Genomic DNA, 22,343 nt, shown 5'->3' with positions numbered 1-22,343 from the left:
ATTATTAACAACATTAACTTTTATACAAAAAGTTACATTAATTTTGGTGTTTTGAATGCATTAAAGCGAGTTTTTGTTTTTACTTTGCTCTTAATGGTTATTTAAAGTCATTTATAAAATGATTTGGTTTTCAAAGAGCCCAACCTCTTCTTACATTTTCTAATAAAAATAAAATTGCATAATGTATTGTTTTTATACACTACAATATGTAATTCTGAAAACCACATGAAATACATACGTTTCTATTATACACCCCAGGTTTTAAGCGCTAACGTCCTAACAGCGTGTCTTCCTGTTACGTCATCGACGGGCGACAGTGATTGGCTGCGGAGCTCAGATAACCACGCCCACCCTCGCGGCACGTTTGGAGGCAGCAGCAGAAATGATGGAAGTTTGATCCTGTAAGCAGTGAACTTGTTCATTTAAAACGTAGCATGATCGGCAAAACGGAGAGAGTGCAACTTTAAGGAAAATAAGCAAGAGATATGGTGGACAAAATACACAGGGTTGACTTTTCCAAGAAACATTTTGGGACGACAGCAAGTGGTATGATGTTTTTCTTTTAATTCAGTTCAATTTAATTATAATGGTGATTGTTATGTAATTTGATTCACTGAATTTAAAACCATAATTGCTTAAATAAACGGAAAAATAAATAATAATAATAATAATTTCCCTTGCCACTAATTTTAAATTAATAATGCATAAAAATAATTTTGTATAAGCAATTCAGTGTAGCCTACCACTTACAGTATTTACAGTAGGGAAGATGAAGTCTTATGTTTCTTTTTTCTTTCGTTTTTGGTGGGAAATAAATACAGAAGGAGAGGAGTCAACAACAGGAACGTTTTTATTTGGACATGGGTCACTGGTCTTTAAATGCTTGTAAAATGTGAACTTTTGAACTTGGGGAAACCTGCACTCATTTAGGAATTTGAGGCCACAACCTAGTCATTACAGCTTTATCTAAACAGCCTCCTTATTTTGTACCACAACCCAGAAAATTCTAAAGAAGCCTTAAACAAATTTTTATTTATTATTTATTTATTTATTTGTGTGTGTGTGTGTGTGTGTGTGTGTGTGTGTGTGTATATATATATATATATATATATATATATATATACAGTACTGTGCAGAAGTCTTATGCCACTAGTATGTTCACCTACCAAACCTGGTTTTATGTCAGTTATTTCTATCATTTTCTCAAGAACAAACGAAGACAGACTAAATCCAGAAGTACTATGGCAATGTCTCCAAGAAACCTACCTGCAAAGCTACCTGAAAAACAATGCGCAAGTGCACCTATAGGACAAAAGCTTTTTTAAACGCACAGTGTGGTCACACCAAATGTTGATTTAATTTAGTTAAGTAAATAGAAGTTAATTAATAAAATCTATTTATGGCATTATTTTTGACTGCATCCTCACTTTACAGCATTTTTACACAAGTGCCTAAAACTTTGCACAGTACTGTAGCTTTGCAGGTTTCTTGAAGTGTCTTGGAGACATTGCCACAGTTCTTCTGGACTGAGTCTGTCTCAGTTTGTTCTGCTTCTTCATGTTATTCCACTGGCTGTTGTCAGACTTTTTGTGCAAACAAAAATCTCTCTGGATTATTACATTTAATGGGAAAAATTATGTTTGGAAATGTAAACTGATATTTCCTACTGATGTACTACAGCAAATCATAGAAATTTATTTATTTATTTATTTATTTATTTATTTATTTCTCTTAAATGTCAATTTGTTCTCGGAATCACACCTATCACATTGTGGACTTTTATGGTGTTTTCATCATTTTTGGAGCTCAACATTGTCAGTTCCCATTTGCGTTTAAACTATGGAAAAGAGCAGCTTTTCTGCTAAAGTTCTTTTGTGTTCAGCAAATTAAATCATATAGGTGACTTGAGGGTGAATAAATGATGACAGAGTTCATATATTGAGAGTTAATTTTTTTGTTGAATTATAGTCTTATCAATGCAGTTCTAGATAATAAACAATTTCAAATAATCCATCTGCATATGTTACACCAAATGACATCAGGATTGTCAAATAGTTACAAGTGTGTCTGTGATATTTTTTTTTTGGAGAGAAGTTGAAGGTGTTGGAGTGTGAAAATTAGCCTGTGAGAATTGAATGAGCTGTTTCTCTCTGTCCTTCAACCCCCAACCATAAAGCCATTCTTCCTTGTAACTGCATTAAATGTCCCAGGAGAACCCAGATGTCAAATACAGTGGCGTCAGTCGGGTCACTCATTCTAATTCTCTAAGGTTTGTAAACAGCCAATCAATATAGGCATTCAAACCAGTCTTTACAAATTAAGGGCTCTATCACAATATAGCTATTATATAGTATCTCCACTGTTTTTGTTTGAAAAAGTGTCAATTTACTTGGAATCTAGTTCCAGGTGGCTCATAATTGCACATGATGTAACAGGTTGCCATGCGTTAAAATGTCCTTGCCACCATAATCTTTCCTTTTTTTCTAATCAAAATTAAATCAGTGTTTTACTCCACAACCCAGCAACTGCGGTGCGAGTTAGAGATTGGACGGGTTTCTTATCTACACCTTGCGATAATTGGCATAGATAGGAGAAATTAGAGCCGTAAAATTCCATTGTTTGATCTTAAAGGGCTGTCTGATGAACTTTTGACCAAAGGCAGAAGGCAAGAGCATCATTACTGGTTCATGTTGTTTATACTGCTAACAGGAAGCTGAGGTGAAATGCAGAGCCACTGCTATGCTAATGGACGCTTTTAATGCCACACAGACCAAGGTCCACTCTTCCACCTTTGGCTTATATTGAAGGGTGAAGGCTAAACTCTCATGTGGCTGGCGGTCAGATGTGGTTTTTGTATATATAACAAAGTGTGTTTCATATGTTATTTATGTTTCATATGTTTTGTTGTGTGTATGAGACACATTCATTCTGTGTCTGCATTTATGCAAACTGTATACAATTTTATTATTTTCTCAATACAGGTTTCTGTGGTGATCTATTGGATGCAGAGGAGCAAGGTAAGGTCAATTTATTTTTAAACAAATATTTTTTTTTCGTGTTTTTTTTTTTTTTTTTTTTTAAACAAAGAAGTGTGGGTTAAATAAATATAAAATAATTTTAATTAATTTACTTTTTTCTATGCTCGTTTTTTTTTTTTTTTTTTTTTTTTTTATATAAAAAGCATTACATTTGGTAGATTTCTAAGTTAAGAAACATAATTATTTGAAAGCTAACACAGGTTATAGTGTGTCAACTGTAAATGTCCACCAGGGGGCTTCCTATTATCCATCCATTATCCTATAGTCCATTGCTTTGCACTGTGGTTCAACAAACTAAATGTTGCTTAGCATGTATTCGTGCAGAAATAAATGTTGTGTTGTGTTTTATTTGTATACTTGTAATTACTCAATTTGCTGACCAAAATACAATGACACATCCTCCAATCCAATTCAGTCAAGTCTGTAAACAGGTGCTGTTTTTGAAATCAAAAGAAGCTTTTTGGTTTCAAGCTGCAACATAACATAAATTGATAAAAAAAAAAAAAAAGGATTGTGATATATTATTACCAGTGAAGTACATCTGACCAGCATCTTACAGGACTGAATGCAAGCAAAGATTTGATATGAATGTGCCTTGATGCCTTCTGCTTCTGTATATCACTTTAGGAAGGCAGCATTTCTCTGCATTAGGATTTGAGCTTGGAATTTTATGATTGTGTATTCTAGTTTTGACCTCTGACCTTTGTTGTGATCATTTGGCTGGCTCCATGAATAATAATACACTCGTACTGACTATCCAGTGAGATTGCTTGGATAACATTCTTCATAGTGTATTGATTGGTTATTTCTATAAGTACGTTTGCCTCCAGAAATCACTGGGATTGGAACACGATGAACAAGATATCAGTGCAAACTCAAATGTATAGTTTGGTTTTGAATGTTAGATGCCAGTTTTTAAAATATATGTTTTTTAAATCGCCAATTATCAATTTTTTATGTGTTTGTAATAGTTTCAGAAACTAAACTATAGTAAATTATATCCAATATCGGAATTGTGTTTTTAATGTGAACCAGCAGAGTTAAATATTTGAATTTTACGCCCACTAACTTTGGTTGAGTTGCCTTAAAGTGGCTGAATTGATTGTTTTCACAGATCTCTTGATGTCCAGGTTCATCTCAAGTACGTTTCTTCCTCTTTTAGTGTTTTCCATTCTCTATAGACTCTATTGCTTTTTGTCTTTCCCCCTCCTTCTGCTTTTCTCTGTGTGTACGCTGCGGTGCCAGGTGTTGGCTGTAAGAGGAAAGGGTCATTTTCAGTTCAGCCATTGCTGACCTCTGTGTGACTGCTTCACGTAAACCTCTGGGAAGCTGTGATGAGGGAAAAGAGGCATGAGGGACCTGTTGAAGCAGCACACCAGAGAAAGGGCTATTGTTACTGAGATTGTGATTGAATTATGATGGGCTGGAAACGTAAGGGTGAAATGGGTACGTTAGCACTGCACTCTGGTTACCTTCTTTTTTATGTCTGCATTTTTCTTTTCTGTATCAAATTTATATCGTCATTAACCATAAAGATGCCAATCTTGCTGATCACTAGTAATACTGATTACTCAAAGCCACAAAGGTAATGCACAAGACTGACTCATGCATTTAACACTGGAAAACAAACTCATGGTTATAGCTTTTACAATAAATGCTTCAGTGGAAAACAACGTCTTGGAAATTCTGTGTTAAAAGACATATTCTGAATGTTAAACCTTATAAATATATGTGGTGTCATATAGTGGCTTATGGGAATGTTCTGTTGATTTCTACCATAAATTGTACAAGTCATAGTTTTATTTGCAAAAAGCATTATGCATTTTTATAGTAAATTTAAAAAAAATCAATGTACAGTAATAATTCAGTTACCTTATTAACCTGTTTTTTACTGTAGCATTTTACAGTCTTTTTCTGTAACATTTTAACAGTATGTTGTTTCGAAAACCTTTTTTTTTTTTAATACCCCTTTCAAGGTATAAATTAAATTGACACTAAAATGTGTTTTATCACCTTAAATCACCCCGTACTCTAAACCTAGCACCACTCAACGATATAAAAACTAAATAGAAAGGCAACTGCACAGTAACATACATTTTAATTGCAGTATACTATACATTACATTAGCCATGTTGATTTGGTAGTACTTGAGGTGTTAAATTATGTTTTTTTAATGTTTTTATTCATTGCACATCCCCCTTCATTCCGGCAAGTCTGAAATCCAAATCCAGTTGCAAAGTAAACACACACTCTCTCTCTCTCTCTCTCTCTCTCTCTCTCTCTCTCTCTCTCCTCTCTCTCTCTCTCTCTCTCTCTCTCTCTCTCTCTCTCTCTCTGTGTGTGCGTGTGTGGGGGCATGTGTGTTTTGCAGGCTATGTTCGGCATTAGTTTCAGTGTTAATAGAGTTGTGTAGGGCCTAAACCCCAAATAAAAGAAAAGCACTGCCCTTAATCTGAGCAACCTGTCAACTTTCTGATCCATCCTTCTGGTTTCCATGGATACTCCAGCTCCCCGTCCAATCCCCAGTGTGTGTGGCTGGCGTGACCAATGGGATTAGGGGGAAAGGGGGCCAGTCAGCACGCTGGGTGCTGTGTTAAAGCCGGGGAGGCAGCAAATGTTTTTGTTTGGATTTGTGGAGAGGGTCGCCACACTTGCCGGTGGGATGTTGTGTCTGGCACAAGGCTTGTTGTTTGACCCATGCATGCAAAGGAACACACACACACACACACACACACTTGCATTTGTGGTTTACTGGGACTCTCCATAGGTGTAATGTTATACTGTACAAACTATTTTCTTTCGTGCTACACCAATCCTACACTTAAACCTACCCCTTACAGAAAACTACTGACAATTTAAGAACACCGTTTGGTATGTATATATATATATATTTTTTTAATGCTTTTTGTTTTAAAGGGACACAGGAAGTGTCCTCATATAAACCATATATACCAGTGCACACATTTTTCTTCTTTTTTTTTCAGTCAGAAATTGATAATCAATTTCACAAACAATTATTATTGAAATCACATTCTGAAATCTTGAAGTAGAAAACCTGAAATAGTAAAATTTTTTACTTTATTTCAGGTGAGGAAGTAACTATAATAACCCATGTTTAGAGTTATATTATTAAAATTGATAACGTTTTTAGTAATATTTTGAATTAGGTTTTATATTTATATTTTCTGGTTTAATTTTAATTTTATAGTTTTTTTTTAATTTTAATGTTTTAGTAGTGTTATTTGTTTTTGTTTTTATTTTGTTGTTTTATGTTTTTTTTATATGTCAGAATACATTTTTTAGTTTTAGTTATTTTAATAGACTTAAACTATATGAGAATGAGAAATGTTTCCTTGGCAACTACAGTAGCTTAAATTTTCTGCTCAAATGTTTTTATTAACTTTTGTTTGTATTAACTACAGTGACATTTATATAAATTCTATAAAGTGAAGTGTGACGTGACATGTTGCCAAGTATGTTGTCCCATACTCAGAATCTGTGCTCTGCATTTAACCCATCCAAGTGCACACACACACACAGTAGTGAACACACACACACCGTGAACACACACCCGGAGCAGTGGGCAGCCATGCCTTGCTCAAGGGCACCTCAGTCACCTCATCTCAAGGGCCACGAATTGATCCAACCATGTGGCCTAGATAAACGAATTCACTTTGATTTAAAATGTGTAAAAATATATGCTAATAAGAAAAAAACTACATATTTTTTTACAAATGCTAACAACTTATGTACCTTTGCGTCCCTCAATCACATGCAGCTGTATATAATGGACTTATTCTAAGGGCACCTGACAGTAATTATGAGCAGTTTGCTAGATTAAGGGGGGACATATGTTACCCACTGACACATCTTACCTCACTTTCTCCCTGTACTCTAGACACAAAGTCAGTGTTTTATTTGTGCAGATGCCCAAATCGTTATGCTTTTGTTGAGGCAAGCACAAGGGGTCAGTAGAGAGCAGCGGGCTGAATATATAGGGCTTTTGCACCTCATGTGCCCTCGATGAACCCAGCACCCAGATGCAGACAGTAGGCTCTGTTCCAACACATGCTTCTCTGCTGTCCTCACATAACAGGGCCAAACACATACCTTCCCTCTCTCTTCTTCTCTCTCAAACATTATTTCTTGCTTTCCCCACTTAACTTTATCTATTTTCAAAAAGTTGGCTGGAGGTGCTTTTTTAATTCAAAGTTTCCGTACAACGTTTTGGGTTGTTTTTTGAAATTTGTGTTTTTTAGTTCGATTAAGGTGATTTTATTTTATTTTATTTTTTTATCGTAATAATGTTTTATCCTTTATAGCACCTTTCTGAAACCGATTCAGTTTATAAAGTTAGATAAACAAATGGACAAATAAGCAAACATTGCTAAACTTAAGTTCACAGATTTTTTTAATTATTATTTTGTAGAATTGTAAACATTCTAACAAACATTTAATGTTTACGCATTAATAATTAGCATTTTGCTCAAGCTATATGAACTAGCTTAAAATATACATGTCATATGCGTTGGGATATAGTTATGCCTTCAGTAAGGTAACAAGGTTGACCGCTTCATTACAGGACTTGTTTCAATTGTAAGCTAGTGAAACTACTGAGTGCCACAAAGAGAGAATGTAATTCTGATATTTCACTATAAATCCACTTATCCGTCATAAGTGATTTACAAACACAGTAAGTGGATTTTGTAGAAATATGAGCATTTTGCAGTAAAATTGCAACAAAACATTATATAAAGTGATTAAAAGAGGAGATTTTGCTTAAAGGAAGGATGATGTCAGTAAGAATGATTTATTTGTATTTTTATTTAATTACGGTAAATATAGAGAGAAATTAAAAGTACCTCTAATAATGTATTTTCAACCAAAACTTGAAATTAAATTTAATTAAATTAATTAAAATGTACATATTTACCAAGACAGCAAGAGTGGCAAAAAAGGCCATCCATATGACCAAAATATTAATACAAATTAAATAACAATGTATATTGTTACTGAATTTTTATTAGAAATATGTCTGAAATATTAACACCTCTTGGAATTCAAAACTCAGTTTTTAGTGCTTGCAATATGATTTGTAATGGTTCTAGAAGTGGTTTTAAACTTGAGAATACAAAACAGAAGCATCCTCACTAGTGACCTCAGACCCCATTGTGTGTTTCCTTTCAGAATATAGGAAGAGCTAGTTCACTGTTTGTTGCAAACAATGTTACTTTCTTTTTATGCTTGATGCATCTTCTGCTTGTCGTGTTTGACTGGGGGTCAGGCTGCCGGAGTGCTTCCCGGTCATCCAGAAATGGGTCAGACTGTTCTCCTGTCACTTCCTGTAGCATCAGCGCGTTCAGTGAGGGAGAAGGGAATGTAACTAGCATGAGTCACTGATTTATGTGACAGACCCACAGACTCGCATTTCCTCTCTGTGTTACGTAGCCTGCCGTGTGATTATCTAATTAACCCTTATCATAGTCGATCTGTCTGAAACAGAAGCCCGATATGAAATTAAACAAAACAGATTTTCATGCTTCATGCTGCCCCACATTGTTTAAGTTGAATAATCTGCTTACATAAAATGCTAAATAAATTTGTCAGTTATGCTGTTTATGTGCTGTTCGCATCCATATTTAGTGATCTGGACTGAAAATGCACACACACACACACACACATATATATATATATATATATATATATATATATATAAGACTGCTATGTCTTTCAAAAAAGCTTAAGTAATTGCATGTAATATAGGTTTAAACTATAATACATTTAAATTGAATAGAAATAATATGCAGTCTGTAAACATTACATTCAGTTAACACCTAAGTATATTCTTTTAAATTATATTATTTCCATAATAGATACTCTTTTTCCCACAGAGGGCTGATTTGTAAATGAATAGTTCTTTTTTTAATCTTGAATTCATTTTTAAGACCAGTCTGAATCATTTAATTAATCTTATTGAATAACAACGTAAAACATGATTTGTTCATTTTTCTAATGATTCCAGTTCAGAAGAATCACAAATCCTATGGACATCCAATTAATGTCCATTTTTTTATCCTTTTTTTTGTATACTGCTTTGCCAATTTGATGTAATTGCATGGAAAAGAGTGACTAGCATGGTCTTCTGAATAAAGAAAGTCATACAGGTTGGAAAGACATGAAGGTAAACCAATGATGACAAAATGTCAATTTCTGGATGAACTCTCACTTTAAGTATATTTTTTTGCAGCAAAAGACCAATTTATGGTTGAAAAAAGCAAGTCCAAGACACAGGCCAAGACTGTGGTCAGTGCACTCTCTCCAGACTTCGCTTGTTTGCATGCTGTGGGTTTTAATGCTATTATAGTCCTGTGAGTCAGTTCTCTCTCAGAGTCACAGCAGAGTGGTCACCATAGTAAAATCTCCATATAGGCAGCAGAGACACGAACCCAGCCGTATTCCTCCTTCACTTCAGACACTTTCCACTGTAAAAGACAAATAGAGAAAAGAAAGAGCAGGGGAAAAAAATAAGACGAAAGCTTGGTTTAGGCTGACTGGAAAATGTCAATGTGTTAGAAATTTCCCAGCACGTAAAGCAAACTAAACAGGGCAATTACGCTGGGATTGTTTCCAGATGATTCTATCTCTTCCTGCTGAAAAAAGGGGAAACAATCTTTTCATAAACTGAGTGTGTTGGGTGTTTCTCTGTACTCTTGTGCAGGAAGGTCAGCATACATGAGCGTGAAAAAGGTGTTGCTTAGCTCCTCAGTGGTAACTGTTGTATTTTTATACATTCATTTATTCATGCAATTTGGGGTTTTGTGCTGAGCTGTGATCTATTTCAGGCCAGATTTATTTTAGCATGATGATGCTGAGAAGTCTGGACCAGGTTTAGAGGTCAGCCAAAGCATCACCCAGCCATCCACCGACCAGACAATAGTACGGTTTAGTTACTGTAGTGTGCACCGAATACACTGAGAACTATTATATGAATTTTGAATCGGTCCTGTGTTTGGTTGCATAGGAAATGTCAGTGTGTTTGAAGAAGTCTAAAACAAAAAGAGCAAGTTTGTGCACATGTTGTGACATGTTCTCCTGCGGTGATCATTGAGGAAATATAAATTCAAATTGGGTTCGAAATATTTTTTTCCTGAAGATCTTGGGAAAGTTCTAGAAGAACTATGTGATTGCTGAAGTGTCTGGGGAGCATTTTGAGTTTGATATGCTAACCATATTTGTTAGGAATAGAAATAACGGGGTGATGAGCAGTGTCATTTTAGTATTATTTATGTACTGTTATAGTTTTTATTAATATTTGTATTATCATTTTTTGTATTTTTCCCATTTTTATTATTTAATTTGAATGTATTTTTATTTAAAGTTTTTTTTTATCACACACACACACACACACACACACATATATACACACACACACACACACGCACACACACATTTCAACCTTTCCAATTTTTATTTAGGTTATTTGTAAAACAAGTAAAAGACGAAGTTCTCTGTAAAATCATATTTTTATATAATATTTATTTTAATTTCAATTGACACAAATGGTTTTAATATATTTACTCATTTATCAGACACTTTTATCCAGAGCGACAGCAGAAACAATCAATTTTAGTATTAAAGCAACTACTATCAGATATAAAACTAAAAGCTGAAACTGTATAAATACTATACACATTTTAAAAATAAAATGATTAAAAATGACAAATGCATACAACAAAATTAACATTTAAATGAAAAACTAAAAATATTAAAGAACAAAAGGTAAAAAATTATAACACATAGGTATAGAAGCCTACAATACATATTTCTAAAATAAATAAAAAATAAACACAGTTGGGGTTCCCTTATCTATCTATGATATATCTATATCTAATTGTTTTAGTTAACAATAATAAACCTGGTGATGAGGAGAATCAGTACAGGAAATGTTGCGAGCCAGGTTCAAACATGTTTTGCTTGAGTGAGCACCATTTTCCAAAGCCGATATGAGTGATGTTTGCTTGCTAGGGCATTGTGGGTGTTTGCGAGGGTTTTCCTGTGTGATTACTAAGGTGCCTGAAATGATTTTAAGCACATGGAATATGTATATCCGGGGGTTTGATAGTGTTTGCACAACTCCATTTATCCATATTCACAACGATCCAGACCAGATCTGCGAGTGATGTGGAGCTGAAGTGGAACAGGGAGTGCATTGGTAGGACAGTTTTTGGGAAACTGGTGCATTTGTGTTTTCTTGGAGCAATCCTGAAGCACGTCATGCGGCTTCTTGTCTACAGGTGAAACTCAGCCGTGCGGTATTCAATAAAATAGCACTACTGTTTATCTAATATTGCTAATACAGTCATTTCTACTGTATAATTCATCTGTGATGAATAGTGTCAGTTGAATGAAAAGTGTAAAAAACATCTTGTTATTATGATATACAAAGTAGATGGTGGACTTACCTTATCCCTTTAGCCTTTGATAGTGTTCTGCTGTCTTTTTAACACTGTGCAAATGACTCCTGCTGTTTTTAACTGAGGTTCTTGTACCGCAGTTTGCATTCATTGATCAGTGAGTTGTGTCCATTGGAAACCCACCGACAGCAATGAATGTTTATTGCAGTCATTAGTGGGCTAATACACCCATACAGCTCTTTCCAGATCCGTTTCTAGATTGCTCCGCTTACGTAGCTTTTTTTGGCGACCCTCAGGGTACAGTCAACGGTCGATGGTTTGTTTCAGAAGCTCAAAACTCACCGACAGCGTTGAATGTTCACCAAGGGACCAGCAAATCTTGTAGGACAATGGGCCTTTTAGTGAAGACCTACTGTAGAAGAACCAGGTGCGATTTGGTATAATTCTGATGGTATAGAGCAAGTTTTACTTGAAGTTGGAAAGGAATTAAAGTCAACATGAAATAGTGAAAGAAAATTAACAAGATATTCAACAACAACATCAACAACAAAATTGTTGGATTGCAATGATTGTGAAACAAAAAAAATAACTTTTAAAGACGCCATGACTTTTAATCATGTCTATTTGCTTGGAGGTTGAATGACGATGACTCATCCTGCACTACACAGATTTTTGACCAATCAGATGCTCTTTAGAATGTGAATGCCCCACCCTCAATACCACCATCAAATGACTAGGAAGTGAAATATTTAATGTCTAACCCAAACTTCCTTTTTAAAACTGGAAATATGTCTAAACACGTGACTAAAAAGGGCATTAACCAAACAATTTAATGGATTCTTCAAGAAAAGCTGAAGACTAGAATAAGAAAAACACATCACAACATGAGAAAAAATACAATTGTGAGGTTAAAATCTAATAAACCTCAGTGATTCCTGCCTGTTACTGTTCTTTAATCTTTCTCTCTCTCTCTCTCTCTTTCTCCTTACCCTGATCTGAACCCCAGTCTGTGTTTCCTGTGTGAGAGCTCTTTGAGCCAGGCATGCATTATTAATGCACGCTCCCATTTGACTGCTCCTTCAAACTACACAACCAATCCCAGCGACTTTTAAACACACTATATGCTGTCTTTTTTTCTCCACCCCCGAGCCCCCCCCCCCACTCACTTCTCTGGCACAGAAATCAAGAGGGCTGAGTATGTTGGGGGATTTAAAAAATCCCTGATTAGAATATCATTCGAGGTATGACAATGAAAAGAGAACGTAAGTTTGCGCAGTTCTTTCGGATGCAGTTTCGTATGGATGGCCATTCGCCATCATTTTATGGCACAAAGGAAGAAAGAAAGAACTCTTTTAAAGGAAGGAAATATTTAAGGCTGCAGAACTAATCAAATAGTCAAGGTTATGATTTCGGCTGTAATTAAGCGTTTTTAGACTTCTAGCAGCCACAGGCATGTCTGTTGGGGTCTGTGGTGATACTGCTGGAGCCTATTATTGTTGGATCTCAAACATATTTTTGTAAAAAATCCAATATTGTATATTTAATTGTGCATTGCCTTATTTTTACATTTGGATTCCCTCCATTTTTACCTTTGCCTTCATAACACTCATTTAAAGTTACTCTTCAAAAAAACGAATAATTTAATTACACGTTAAATATACTTTTTAAAAATAAATATACTGTTTCAAATTAATTTTTAGCAATACAAATTCACTTTTAGCAAATGCAATGATTAATTTTTTTCATTTTTCGGTGGTTTATTGTTGATTTATTCAGACAAAATACTTCAGAATTTTTAAATCTGACATTTATTGTTATCAGCTACAACATGAAAATAATTACTGGCTTTTCAGTATTGACCAGAATTCTAACATTGGGGAAAATAAGTGTGCTTACAGTAATTCTATTGACTGTGCCCTTGTAGTGTACTTCAGATCAGATAATATTAATGAAACGAAAAGCCACTTGAGTGTACTTGGAAGAAAGCGTGCTTTCATGACTATATTTCTTAACACGCAAGTAAACTTTTAAAAAGTGCACTTTGTATTAACGTTTTGGGAGTAATTGTGACATTACAGATAAAGGTGTACCTAAATCCTGCTTAAGTGGTTTAACAAAAACATGCATTTTTATTTAACTTTAATTAACGTGCATTTAAGTGTCCAAATCAATACGTTTAGATGCTCTTAAGTATATTATTTCCAAAAGTGCTCTTTTCGTGCTAAATTCTACTTCTTTTCACAAGGGTACCAAAATGCAATACTAAATTAAAGTTAAGAAGCTAAAGTTAATTCATTGTCCCTCTAACACTAAACTAACATTCAAGTATATGAGTCTACTGTCACCATCACAGAAACATAAACCTGCAGTTTTGTTGAATATAATGTGATGGGAGTGTTTCTTGCATTCTGTGTATAATTCTATTCTATACTAATTCAGAAAATGGCTAATTAACACAAATACAAAATTTATGATTGATTACATTATGACAGAAATCATGAATGTGAATTTCCCCCGTGATAATCATGCATTGCTAGCTATATTAATGAATACCATTCAGATACTGACTTCAGCTGGATCTTTACTGAAACTGAGAGCTCTAGCGTTGGGTTATTGCACCTGGTTTCTGCTACGTGGAACGGTTTAACGGTTGGTGGCCTGCATGTGTGTGTTTGTGGGCAGGTGAAACCCCCAGCTTTAGTGAACCCCAAAGCAGACTATGTTATCACCTTTCACACACCTGCTCACAGCAACAATGGACGACTAGCAGACGGTGTGTGTGTAAAGCCTGCCTCAAGAGCGAGCGAAAGCTTCATAATCTCTCTATCCTCTATTAAAAATGCAAAAACATTAGCACGCGATCCTGATTTCCCTCATTTATCTGAAGCACGCTTGCTTACAGCGTCAGTTTGAAGTGCACTCACTGCACATTTGGCACTATCGCTCCGTACAAAAAACCAGATCCAGGCCATGAGACATCTGGTTTGTAAAGCGGCGAATGGGAACGGGAACTTCCCCTTATGATAGCGCGCATCCAGCGAGTCTTTCAGGCCGCACTTCCTGCCTCCCACTGCTAGCTGTGTGTGAGGAGGGGAAAACAGACCTCAGGCACCCTCTTCTACTTTTTACAAGAGTCTAGGAGTGCTGAAAATGACCAATTTCACACCACTGCAGCATTCATTTGAGCATGTATGCCCAGAGACTGCTTTAGTTGCAGCTAAAAATGTCTCCTTTTTGAGGCTTTGAACTAGGAATGCACTGATACAGAGATTTTACTTTTAGAGCTGATACTTATTGCTGAAAACATATTTTAAAACATTTATTTTATAGCCAGTGTGACTGTAAATGTTTTAAGTGCAATTATGATTTTTTTTATTTAAATGTATTCATATATAATTAAATTACTGCATATAATTGAATATATATATATATATATATATATATATATATATATATATATATATATATATATATATATATATATATATATATATATATATATATATATATAATTTATGATATGAATAAATATATAGAGATATGTTAAAATAATGTATTATTGATTTAAATGTAATTCATTTCATTTAAAGGACCATTAATTTTACAAGGTATTTCCTTAAAGTTCACTGTTCACTGTAATATTTGAAAATGTGGAACTGGAATTGTGGAACTACTTAAAAAAAAGTCTATCTCTATAAAGTATCATAATATACAATAGAAGATTTGTATAACTGTGTGGTACATTTGAAATTTGGCATACAAGTGTGTAAAGATTAAATTAGGAAAAAAAAACAAAAAAACATAATGCATAGATATTTTTCTGTTTCTAAAATCCACACAAAATTGACCTAATCAGACAAATGACAATAATTTGCTTTTGCTTCTCTTTTGTAAGTCGATTTGGATAATAGCTTCTGTTAAATCCATTTATGTACATTTTAGATTTCTTTACTACCTCAGAATATTATTTAACTTATGGAGTCACTGCTTTCTCTCTTTCATTGGTCTGTCTCGTTTTTCTTGTGCCAAAAGAAACTGCAAAAAATAATCTTTCCTGCCATTGGTCAGACAAACCAACAGACCTGCCTCAAATTTATAAGTGTCTCTGCATATACAATGAAGAGTTTGTTGAAAAATAAAATCACTCATACGTCATTCCAAACCTGTGGTCACATAAGTTTTACGGAACAGTGTGACGTGACTGTTCTGCTAAACATTTAGAACAAATGAAGCTAAACCAACATGAATTATAATAGAATCGTCATTTTGGGTGAAGCATCCCTTTACACTGAAATAGATCAAACATAAAAAAGACACACTTCAGCGTTAGGTGTCTCAGAGTGAATGAAATGATGAAATATAACAGGACGCTCTCTTAAAGCAGCATTTAAATCGACACAACTAACCCTGCTGTGTAAAGACCACAGGAAAGAATCAGGAGCATTTGATCTGTCTCTTATCACTTCAGCCATCCATCTATTCATCCTCATCTCTCACTCGTCTCTCTCTTTCTTTAGGAGTTCAAAGACGGTCTCTCCTTTCTTTTAACCCCCCACTCACCCACCTCCCCGTATCTCTCCTCTTTTTCATAGCCCGCTGGTCTAGCCCTCATTAGAATGGTGAGGACTTGAGCTGCTGAATATGTATGCCGCTCAGGAGAGGAAAGGAGGGATTGTGGATTAAGGGAATGAAAGAGTAGGCTGCCGGGTCTCTGATGTTGGCCGTGACATTTCCATGATGGCGGCTGTCTGCTCCCGTCACGTCGGAGCTCATTGTTCGGGGTCAGAGCCGAAAGACTTTCACTTCTCCATCAGCGTGATTCTCCGTCACTCACGAGGCATTCTGCGGGAGAGAGAGAGAGAGACAGTCACTGATAGACACTGACCTATTTACTGCAAGTGTCTAAAAAACAGACACCTCTGAAATGAGGAATGCACCAAACAAGACTGTATTGATATTCTACAAACATTCAGGATTTTTCTGAACCTCTAAGTGTATGTGTAAGAAATGTAAGAAAAAAAAAAATCTAACATTCTGGTGGAAAATTCTACATTGATTGAACATTCAAAATGAAAGGCGTGATCATAATATAAAAATGTGAGTCATCATCTTATAGCTTTTGCATGCTGAATTGGCCTTCTTTCTTGTGACTGTTTGCATACTGAATGGTAATTGGTCTTGTAATCATACCGAAAACCTAAGAGTACGTGGCATAAATTTTCTTCCAGGAAATGCAAATTCCCTTTGACGCATAGCTGTTATTTGAAGTTTAATAAAGCGTAAATCACCTTGATGAGGTGATACACCACTAAATTAGTGTTTGCCTAAAGATGTGTGCAACCAAATAAAAGCTTAACACACACATACACACAAACACACATACTTGATTTGGACGTTTAATCCGGGTTTAATCTGTTCCGTAGACGCCACGCTGCCACAGTGTTTGCTTCAAACTGAAGCTAATCTCCACTGCTCACATCCCATTGCTTTTTATCGCCACACACACACGCGCGTCTCACTAATGCGGCTGTGGAAAAGAGTAACATTGATACGCTCAAGCTGTGGGGCAATAACGATTACTAAATGTTGATGTATCCCTTTGTCCATGTGAGTGACTGTGTCCACTCTGTCCGTATTCACATCACTGTTAATGTTAGTTATGATCACCCGGCTAGTGGCAGGTTATCAAATGATGTCAATCAAACATGGAAAAACAAGCACATACTATCAGGATTTATTGCGACAACACTTGCATTCCTGTGAAAGGCCTCGGGGTCACCCGTCTTAAGAGGTTTGCATACATTACCATCCAATACACTCGATAAATGCTGCACATCTGCGACGCTTTGCTCGACTTTGCTAATGAGGCCCTCGTAAAGTACTTAACTTAAGCGTTTCTCTGCATTTCGAGAACGATGCTGAAACCCTGACGATGACTGCGGCTTGATCTTAAAGAAATCAGGAGGCTTCTCCGTTCACATCTCAAAGAGCGACTAAAGCTCAGTGGATTAGAGTGAGTGAGCGGGTTGACAGGCCCTCGGAAAGCATTAACCACAGCGCTGGCATTGCCACAGCTCCGGCTCTCTTCCCTTTGTGCGGGTTAAGAGCATTATCATACACGTTCCTCTTCTCATGCTGCGGTCTTCAATCCCAGCTCCGCTGTTTAATCTTTCTCTCACTCCCGTCTCCGCTTGTCTCACATGCACACACACACACACACTCAACCACACACCTTTCATTCCTTAAGTTAGTGTTAGGTGCTTTGGTAATGCGTTACGGAGAAACTTCAGACCCGGCTGTCCTTATCTATTGCTGAGGCTGCAATCTTCCACAGCTCAGTCCCTTCCCGTGTCTTTCTCCACATTACTAAATGGATTTGATCGACACAAACAAACACTGTAAACAAACTAGGTGCAGTTTCTGACAGCTTTTATTGATTTTAGAAGCAAAGGTGGAGTGAATGGGATAGGTGCACGTTGCAGGTCGAATTCAAACCTAATTTCCCATATGAAAGCGACTGTTCTGACAAAAATTGGCAATTCGGACCATTCCGTTTGCACGTTCCAGATGTAGTGGCACTGACAAAGAATTTGAACGATACCCGGTTAAAAAGTGGCTTTCCTTTGTCGCCGGAGATGGATTACACACTTAACCCTGTTAAAAGTATAGTTGTGTCGTCTGTGAGGTGTTTAAAAGAAGGGTTTTAAAAGAAAGTTTTTGCCTTTAACCTCAACTTTTGTGTTCCACAGAAGAAGCAAAGTCATACAGGTTTGCAATCCTACCTGTCTTGATGTGATAAAATTTGTGTTTAGATTTTTCATACCATGTGATGGCTAACCCACTTTGGCTGAAATAAATTTTTCCCTACATGATCACAAGATCACTCGCTCCAATATTCAGCAGCAACTTCACGTTGCATTGAATAAAAGTCATTCTTATCTTCTGAAAGGAAGCCTAATCACTATTCCTGCTTAACTTCAGACAGGGCGAAAAGGTAGTTCTTTATGACTTCACACGCTCATGTAGGCTCAGGCTGTGAAAAGACCATAAACTACTGAAGGATTGTACAACTTGCACCTCAAACAGCCACTGAAACAGTGCGTAGATGATGGTGAACTCCTAATTTCGCCTTCACAGTGTCACAACGACGCAGCGCTTAAAAGACTGATGCAATCTCTGCAACATTTACAACGTGTCGTTTCTCTAAACGCGTGCTTTTCTCAGTTTGACCTGTCGGGAGACTACAGAGGAACACCGAACAGATGTGCAAAGCAACCGTTAGGCTAAAGAGGGGCGCCATAATCTGCAGGTCCGGCTAAATCACAATAGGCTGACCTATTCTCTCCTGTCTGGTGTGTAATCAGAGCAGGGGTTTGGGGGCTGAACAGGATTCCTGCCGATGGATTAGGCCGCCGTATTAGATTGAGAAGCAGGGAATTAAATGGATGATGGGAGATAGCGTTTATGTGTGTGTGTAGGCCTACATGTTACTCAGACAGGTTTTACAGCATGTTGCTTGTGGTCTTCCGTGTGAGCCCTTGGTCGGAGGGTCTGATTAGGGCACTCTTCCTCTCCGCCTTGCAGTCGCATCAAAGACTTCCATATCCTGTCCCACACTCTCCCGCCTCTGACGCCCCATCCCCCCAGACTCAGAACTGTCTGATAATCTTGCACACAGAGGGCATGTGCGAGCTTTGTATTGGCTGGCTGGAGACTGTGAATCTTTGTTTTTTCCAAGCGTAGGACTCGTCTCTTCTTAATTCAAAGGCAGAATGGGGGAATGTGAAGTGGTGATATGATCTTTGACGGGATTTTTTGTGGCAGATCAGTCAAATACTCTGAGTGAAGGTGGGGGGAAAGGTTGTGCGAGTGTGTTTGTGTTCCTGCCTCTATTGGTACGACTGAACAAGACTCTACATGTTGGGTAATTCAAAGCATCTGCCATAAACACTGTCTGTATCCTGAGCAGGACATTCTTGGACATAAACACACTTTATTGCATCAGACTTGTTCCTCAGAAGATTAGAATCACGCCGGTGCTGCTGGTTTGTTTGAATATCCTGGAATAAATATTTTTAACCATTGGCTCGTTTAACTATTTAGTGATGTTTTGAAGTCTCAATAATGCGCCTTCTTGCCTCTGTAGATTAAGACCTTTGGACAAAAGCTTTGCGTAAAGAGAAAAAAAAATAAGTAGACCGCGTTTGCTGTCACTCAATACATTCCAACCCTTGTGACCCCCACCCACACACATACACACACTCACATGCACAAAGAAAAGAAAAACACAGACTCCTTGTCATAATTACAGACCCTTTCCCTCCCTCTTGTTTTAGCAGTTAAAGTGAACTCGCTGCACTCTTTTTTTTTTTTTTCTCGTATAAATCTGCCCGATCTTAAACCCCAGCACAAACCAAAATGGTGAGAATCCAGCTTTATGGCGCATCAAAACTCTTTGCTCCTATTCGTATTTCGAGAGCAAGAGTCTGGCAACCTCTAACCCTCAGGGGCCCCATCGCTCACCCCATCTTTCTCGCTCTCCCAGCAACCGGCTGACCCCGTACAGCTCAGGGCCTAGATGAAGCTTGACCTAGTCTGTCTGGAGGGGGTCTGCCGCTTTTGTCTCGCTGTCTGCCTTTAACCCCCACCACCACACATCTCCTCACTTCTTAGCGCTCTTGGCCACATCGTACCATCCCGCATGAACCAGATGGAGAAACTCTCCAACTAGGACAAGGCCACGAAACCTGCCGCTTAAGTCATTGACAACTCTATCTTGTGCCTTTCCCACTGGTATGAGTAGCGATGATAGTGGAACTAATAGGGATCATCACGGTTAGTCTCTCAGACGGCTGTCTGGTCACGGTCTGGCCCGGGAGCTTTGCGTGTGAAAAGCGTAAGCCCTCATTCAGAACTCAGATAACAGAAAAGCAAACAAGCACATAACGGTGGAATGCACTTTATGAACTCTGGCAGAGTGAAAGCACAAGGCACGCCGCGGCGTCACACTTGAAGCGACTGTTGAGCCACAACAAAGGGACAGAAATGAGGAAAAATAAGGGGTAAGGAATTGAAAGTAAGATTAAAATACTTACCCATCACTGTAAGGTCACCAGAGCCCACTTGCTGTTTTGAGACCAGTGATTTTGGCAAAATGTAATCAAAAATGTTTTTTTTTTTTCTATCGAGAAGTAGCCTCCAAAATCTTGAGTCCTTCTTGAGTGCAATATGAGTTAACTTCCAGAATAATCAAACTTTTTTTTCCATACATTCTTTCCTCTCTAATTTTCTCTCCCTCTCTCTCTCTCTCTCTCACTCGTTCGCCCCCTTCATTTGCTCCCGAACCCACACGTAAGCACACGCAGTCGGTTACAAAGCAAACTGTAGGTACACAGAGTCCTCAGCCGGTCCCACACACAGTCACAGCCTTGTCTCAGGCTGCTGGAATGGCTATATATGACTCAGTTGATGGACAGAGGCACATTCTGTCAGGTGACAGAAAGAAGCTCCTCCTATTGGCTGGCTGAAGCCAGGCCCCGGGGCTAGACTACTGTGATTGGCTGTCTTTGAGGTTGCTGAAAAGAGAAACTCTCAGTATTCCAGACTACTGTTCTGGCCGGGGCAGGGCAGGACTGCTGCACTCTGTCAGTCCTAACACTAATCGTTGTGAGGGAGAGAGAGTAGGAGAGAGAGAAATGGAGAGAACGAGAGAGGGGGGGGGGGGACGATTTAGCTGCTGCGGACAGGAATAGTCAGAGTTGCAAATTTTATGTGGCTATTTCAATAAAAGTGTCAAGTAGTTTAGTTTAGGAAGCAGGGATGTTGGTTGCCAGCTCCTTTCAGTGCTGTGTTTCTCATTTCAACAACAACAACAATAACAACAAACGTAGTATACAATTAGCGACAGACAACATTTTCTTTAGTCTTTTATTTATTTTTCTGACTTTTCTGTTGTTCAGATTCTGATTTTACTTGAAGCATAATTTTGTCAGTATAATGTTCTCGGATGACTGGCTTTTTGTCGATAGTAATGAATATGATGAAAAGGAACATTACAATAGTTTTTTAAACGTGCTGTTTATAAAAAAATAAGAACACTTTGCTACCGGGTTAATTAGCTCACATAAAAACATCCTATTTAAAAATAATACATATGATAATAATTTGCTAGTTCCTCAACAACCATGCATTACATCATTGGTATATACCTGGTTGGAGTTTGAATATGTGCTTTCAATGTGCAACTAAGATTTCCAAGGAATCGCATTAGGGATGATTACCAACTAATAATTACTGAATTTCACATACTGTTTTCATATACAGTATGTCCTAATTTTTTTTATATAATAGCATATAATGCCAGTTTTTTTGTAAATCTTAATAATTAAAAATTTAAAAATGTGGTTGGTTAGTTGCTAACTAAAATTGTGAATTTAGTAACATTGACTGAAGTTGTTATCAAAAGACAAAAACTGTTGCTATGATAAAGCACTCTGTCATCATTAACACTGCACTTGTCTGCGGTAAAATATCAGCTATCGTATTGGCCACAAATAGGTACTTTGCTACTTCAAGACTTTGAAATGTCCCCCTCCCTATATGTGTAGTTGGTCTTTCTCCCTCAGCCTGGTTTTATAGTCGGCTATTGTTTCCTGCTGTTGCTCAGATGTTTCAGATAAGGCTGCAGTCCTATCTCCGAGGTGATGCAAAGCGCCATCACGCTTTATTCTGTTCCATCCATCCTGCTCGACGATGACGACAAAGCCACGTTGAGACCAGAACCAAATGCTTTCATTCTTATCTGATAACGTCTCGCCCATGGTCATATAACTCCTTTTCCTCTTTTTCCCATTCTCGTGGCTTCTCTCCTTTCTGGTCCGAGTGCGGAGTC

At 37.2% G+C, this 22,343-nt stretch overlaps 1 protein-coding gene and 1 long non-coding RNA gene across 2 annotated transcripts in view; one reads left to right on the top strand and one right to left on the bottom strand.

The window, feature by feature from the left end:
- The first annotated feature begins 362 nt into the window (after positions 1–362).
- LOC128018316 (nuclear receptor subfamily 6 group A member 1-A) overlaps positions 363–22,343 on the top strand; it is an 80,753-nt gene continuing 58,772 nt past the window's right edge. Inside the window, exons 1-2 of the mRNA XM_052603765.1 lie at positions 363–546; positions 2,982–3,017. Of these exons, the coding sequence (XP_052459725.1) occupies positions 486–546; positions 2,982–3,017 (97 nt within the window). The 5' untranslated portion in view covers positions 363–485. The remainder of the gene's footprint in view (positions 547–2,981; positions 3,018–22,343) is intronic.
- LOC128018317 (uncharacterized) lies at positions 15,617–20,879 on the bottom strand. Its single transcript, XR_008184808.1, has 2 exons — positions 20,548–20,879; positions 15,617–16,294 (listed from the first exon to the last, which is right to left on the bottom strand). It is a non-coding gene; the product is annotated as an uncharacterized LOC128018317 (long non-coding RNA).

The sequence above is a fragment of the Carassius gibelio genome, chromosome A8, assembly GCF_023724105.1.
Source record: "Carassius gibelio isolate Cgi1373 ecotype wild population from Czech Republic chromosome A8, carGib1.2-hapl.c, whole genome shotgun sequence".
NCBI classification, from domain to species: domain Eukaryota; kingdom Metazoa; phylum Chordata; class Actinopteri; order Cypriniformes; family Cyprinidae; genus Carassius; species Carassius gibelio.
This window is presented reverse-complemented; position numbering and strand designations above follow the sequence as displayed.